At 42.8% G+C, this 5,296-nt stretch overlaps 1 protein-coding gene across 2 annotated transcripts; it reads right to left on the bottom strand.

The window, feature by feature from the left end:
* Positions 1-2,230: 2,230 nt before the first annotated feature.
* Positions 2,231-3,352, bottom strand: LOC123641675 (periphilin-1-like). Of its 2 annotated transcripts, XM_045556569.1 has the most exons (2): positions 3,262-3,352; positions 2,231-3,096 (listed from the first exon to the last, which is right to left on the bottom strand). In XM_045556569.1, exons 1-2 carry the CDS (start codon positions 3,350-3,352, stop codon positions 2,231-2,233), a joined length of 957 nt encoding a protein of 318 aa, XP_045412525.1. The 2 variants fall into 2 exon arrangements, with proteins under 2 accessions (XP_045412525.1, XP_045412524.1); XM_045556568.1 differs by having other exon boundaries at positions 2,231-3,352.
* Between the last annotated feature and the right edge of the window lie 1,944 nt (positions 3,353-5,296).

Consider the following 5,296-nt stretch of genomic DNA (forward strand, 5'->3'; position numbering starts at 1 on the left):
CACGGGACTCACAGGGTGTTGTGAGGATTATACGAACGCAAATTCATTTGGGTCTTCATCATCCATTCACCTCTTCCCCCATTTGAAAGTAGCCGTGCAGTTTAGTCAGGACAGCCTGCATCCCGAGCTCCAGGGATAGGCCAGGGTTGATCTAACCAATCAGGATACTCCCGGCCCTGTTGCTACGTGGATTTGTGCGGGGATGAGTTACCTAGGCTGTGCCAGTCAACATGTGAATTTCTCCTGGTTAGTTCAATTTGGTTCAGTCCGAGTAAAGCTCAGAAATGTTTGACGTTAGAGTGTGCACTTCTCCCCTTTCTCTTTCTGTCCCCCTTCCCCTCCTCCGCTTCCTCTTAACTATGAATGAGGAATCATGTGGCCACTGGGTCTGCCAGCAGCTGTTTTGCATCCATGAGTAGCCAGCCCCAGAAATGCCAACACCTGGAATAGGGCAGCACCAATCACAGAGAAACCAAGTCAGAGCCCTCATCAAGCCTTACCCTGTCCGTAGATGTTTTAAGCAAACTCTGAGTTGGGCTTTGTCTTATTTAAAACATAAAGAGTTAGCACGCGTAAGTCTTTAATAAATGCAAGCAATCAAAACTGTTAGCATGATAACCAAGGGGATTAAGTGAAGCCCAAAAGAGGGTTCGACGTTTTCAACACACGATACAGCAACAACTTCCTAATGGTATTCATTTATTTCACCAATTCAAACAAATTAATTCAACAAATAATTACGGAGTTTCTACTACATGACAAGCCCTGTGCTAAGTGCAGGGTTATGGTGGTGAGTTGGACAGACATGGTGCTGCCCCCTCAGAGCTTATCATCTAGAAATTACCTAAGACATCAAAGTGTGGTGAGTATCAAGATAGGGGAACTCTAGCAGGAATGGCTAAATGTACTGACCCACTGGTTAAAAAGCCTCATTCCATCCCCACACTTGGGAGATCTCCTTGCTAAGCTGAAAAGGGAAGCCTGCATGCTCACAAATATGGGCATGTTTAAAAGGAAAACCTTGCAAAATGATAATGCATGCAGAAAATCCATATCAAAGTCATATGATTTTCAGCGTGACATCAGGATTTACTGTTATTTCTTTCTGCCTCACACCACTGCAGTCAGGTATACCTTCTTCACCTTCCTCTACCTCCTCACCTTCCTCTACCTCCTCACCTTCATCTGTCCCTCAAGGCCCTCGCAGAAACTCCGTAAGAGGCTCGCTGGCCAAGGGAGATGCTTACTTTCTTCCTCCTGGGACCCTGACTCTGTTTTCCTTGACATCTCACCCTTTGTTACTTGTTTAGTTACTCTGGTTCTCCCGGCTTCCAACTGCCCACTCTTCCAGCTGACCATCACCTTGTCTCGCCCTGCAGGGTGCGAGCTCTTTTAGTTTGTACTTATCTCTATGATTTTCAACCTATTACTCTATCCTAAAGGCTCTCTTTATACCTGCCTATATTCCCACTTGCCTACAGGTGGCAAGGATTTTGAAGATAATTCAGTTAATTCCTGGCCTTCAGCCTAGATGTGCCTGGTATCTAAATAAATTCCTATATTAACATAATGGGGATAGTGTCTTCTCCTGACTCAAAAGCTTTATTGCAAAACAGAAAAAAAAATGCTGCATTGCTATCTCATCTTCCCCAGGCTTGCCTTTTCTTTTATTACATATTTTTTTTCTCTCTGGTACCAAAGTATTCAGTTTATTATGACAGTACACTTTAACATATTAAAAGTCACAAAACCTAAGAAAAGCAAACAAGTCAATAAAATCACAACTCAGAATCCTAACAGTTTCACATGGTACCATTCACTATGAAATGCAAAAAGACTACTAATGTTTAAGTGGAATGATCTCTAGCCTGTAAATTACACTCCAGTGACCAAATGATTATATACTTGGAAGACTACAGAACATGAGTAGGCAAACAGAAAGCTGTTCTTCTGGACTGCTTTTTCAAAGCTTGAAAAATTAATTGACCCATCATTTTAGGGGGTGAAGTGGGGGGTGGGCGGGAAGATGTGTATGAATTAGGAGGCTTTACATGTAGGGAAAAAAATCTAAAATATTTTAAACAGACTATTTTAAATGTTTATTTGATATTGGAAGTGTGGTCAACTATCAAAGTATTTCTCTTCATCACAAAAATTCCATATATTAAGGATTTATGCAATCCAGGGGGATGGGGAATCTAGAAACTTTTTTTTTGCCTGAGCAAGAAATCTAAAAATGCTCTCCAAAATCTTGAGTGGAAGTATCATACTCTGCAATAAAATGCTGGAGTTCCTCAACACACCGCTCACCTATTTCATGTAAATTCTGCCTCAATGCAAACTGTATAGACTTTTCTAATGAAGGATCTTTTTCAATCAGCATTTTCACCACCATCCCGAAAGTTTCACAGTCTTGTCGGTAAACCTGTTCAATCTCTTTGGTTTTTGATGCTATTGCTTTAGAGCGACTGGTTAGCTGACTGTCTTCAAATAACTCTATGCCATCTGTTGCATTTGACTCAGGTTCTTCTGGCTGGTCAATGTATGATGGTGCCGTGGATCCCGCCTCATCCTCAGAAATTTCAGCCAAGTTACTTTCATCTGCCCTCTCTAGCTTTTCAGCAGCCCGCTTGCTTGCAGCCTCAGCAAGCTCTTTTTCAGTTAGCCTACTGGGTTTGTCTAACAACTTTGATGGTGGAACTGCTGAAGAACTTGAGGGTGAAGTATCTCTTGATGTTTTCAAAGACTGTACAGGCCTCTCTTTATCTGTTTTTGGCTTTCTGTTATTCTGCCATTTGTAGGAGGCACCAGCAGGCATGGACTTTCTATACTGAGACTGGTGGAAAGAGTATGGTTTGCTTCTTTCTGGAGAGTAGGTTCTACTACTGACATTGGAGCCAGATCTGCAGTGTGGAGAATTCTTTCGGCCTACAGGTGATTCTCTGAAAAGCCGATTATCCCTTTTATGAGGAGACCAGTATGTCACATAATGGGAGTAGAAGATTTTTCTTCTAAAGCCATCTCTCATGTCCCTGTATTCAGGCTGTCGGCTTGCAGAATGATCATCTCTTGCCCATCTATAACCAGATTCATCTCCTCTGTGAGGTGGACCACTTCTTCGATCATGAGAAAAACTGTGGCCCTTGTCATATTCTCGGTGATCAACGTGGCTATCATATCTATTGTAGCTTCCTTCCCCAGATCTGTCTAGCAGTGGTGGTTTCTGTGGCACAACATTAACTACTCTATGGTAGCCATCACTGGGGTGACTTCGAGCAGGCACTCGTTCTTTTGGAAGCCTTTCATAGTCATATCGTCCCTCAGACCACATTTCATCTCTTCTATAAACCATGCAAATCCTCCCTGTAGGGCGATGGGGAGAGCTGTTTTCCAGGAGTGGTCTCACTTGAGGCATTCTGCTACAATGCCACCCAGGAAAGGTACGGCTGCTGGCCATTGTGCACTGCAGGAACCTGGTGCCGGAGAAGGGACCTATTACATATTTTTAAAGCAAAAAATAACACACATGTAAGTGGACAATTCAAACAGTATAGCATTTGGTAAAGTAGAACATAAAAGCTTCCCATCCACTTTCCCCCAGGCCCTCTCCCCAGAGGCAACCATGCTTCCACTTGGATGTGCAGCCTTCACCCGAGGGGAGTCATGTGGGCTCTCAAGGCAGGACACCTGGATTCAAACCCCAGCTCTACCACTAATTAGCTGTAGACTTTGAGCAATCCAGCTAACCTCCTTATGCCTTAGTATATCTATCTATACAAGTAAAATAACAACAGGACCTACTCATAGGGTTACAGTGGGGAAACAACCAAAAATTATAAGTAAAGACTCAGAACAGTGATTGGCACTTGGTTAAATGCTTAATAAAAGTAAATTATTATTTACCTAATTTTTAGCAACAGCTGTATAAAGTTCCAGAGTGCAGATCTCTTTTACTTATAATCCATGTGGTTTATAGATTCACTGACCACCTACTCCAAATTTATGACCCAATACCAAGAATGAGTATTTGAAGTTGGGGCCACCTGGAAAATCCAAAATGTATGGTTTTGGTTTTCTTATTTGGAATCTAGTAACATTGCTCATTAAAGCTTCCTGGTGGCGTTCACATGCTGGCTAGAATGTTCTGTAAGAGACTATTTTCTGGCAAGGGCCACTTCATTCTTCAACACATACCAGGCACCATTTCTTTCCTCCCAATTTCTGAGTTTTGGGTAGCCGGTACCTTGGATGATGAACTCTGCCGTGAGCTAAGATTACTACCAATTAGAACAAGAGCAGTTTTTCTCTTTGCTTTTCAACGTGTTCAGCTGGCAACACTCTGACTTCCTAGCAGGTTAAAGTGACCACAAAGTGCAACTGTTTGAATAGTTCTCTTTCCCGCAGAAAAAGAAAAAGCAGCAACCCAGACCAGATGGAGCTAAATTGAACACACTTTTCTCGGCACTTAATTTCCCTTACACAGAGCACAAAAGGCCTTCTGGGAATACTTCCCAAGCAGCGCCTGGTGTTTTAACCATTCGACAGCCGTTAGCCACATTGAGCCCCACGGGGCTCAGCTCCCCACTCACCACCGAGGAGCCCAATCAGAACCACCACTTACCCTGGTAATATGTCCTGTAAAGTAGCATCAACCAATAAAAACAGACCACAAGCAATGCTCACCACTGTGCTCGGCAGAGCCTTGATTTGTAGATGCAGGTGAGGAAAAAAAAAAAAGAGAGAAAGCTCTAATATAGCCCGTTGGAAGCAAATTTTCCATCCGCCCCAGTTAAGATGTCCACTTCTTTGTTGTCCCCTCTTGTTAGTGGTGCTATCCATTAGCAATTGTGGGGTTAAGGGCAGATCAATGGGGGATGGAGTTCTCAGACATTCTTTTTCACCTCTTGTATTCAATCAACTGTCAGACCGAGTCTACTCTGTGATGGGTCTTTCATCCATCCTAACGTTAGCATCTCCTTGTCTATTTTCTAGTTCAACAAAGTGTATTGGGAATAGTGGGGACTTTGTTGACACTCAGGCAACAGCACAAATCCTAACAATGCTATTTCCTAATCATATGACCTTCAGCCTCACTGAGTCTTGTTGGTCTCATCTGTTAAAAGGGGAAACCGATGCCTAATGCATAGTACTATTGTACTATTGTAAAGATTAAATGAGAGCTGAATTGCAAGTGCCCAGCAATGTTGATAGCCTAGTAGGTGCTCAATATATATCTGTTGGACAGATGAGAGGGAAGTGAATGGAGACTTCCAGTTAAATGTGATGGAACTGACAT

Source organism: Lemur catta, chromosome 7 (genome assembly GCF_020740605.2).
Source record: "Lemur catta isolate mLemCat1 chromosome 7, mLemCat1.pri, whole genome shotgun sequence".
Lineage (NCBI taxonomy): Eukaryota > Metazoa > Chordata > Mammalia > Primates > Lemuridae > Lemur > Lemur catta.

Bases quoted from the DNA above. Each gene is read 5' to 3' on its own strand.
- LOC123641675 (XM_045556568.1), bottom strand. From the start codon at position 3,352: ATGGTTTATAGAAGAGATGAAATGTGGTCTGAGGGACGATATGACTAT.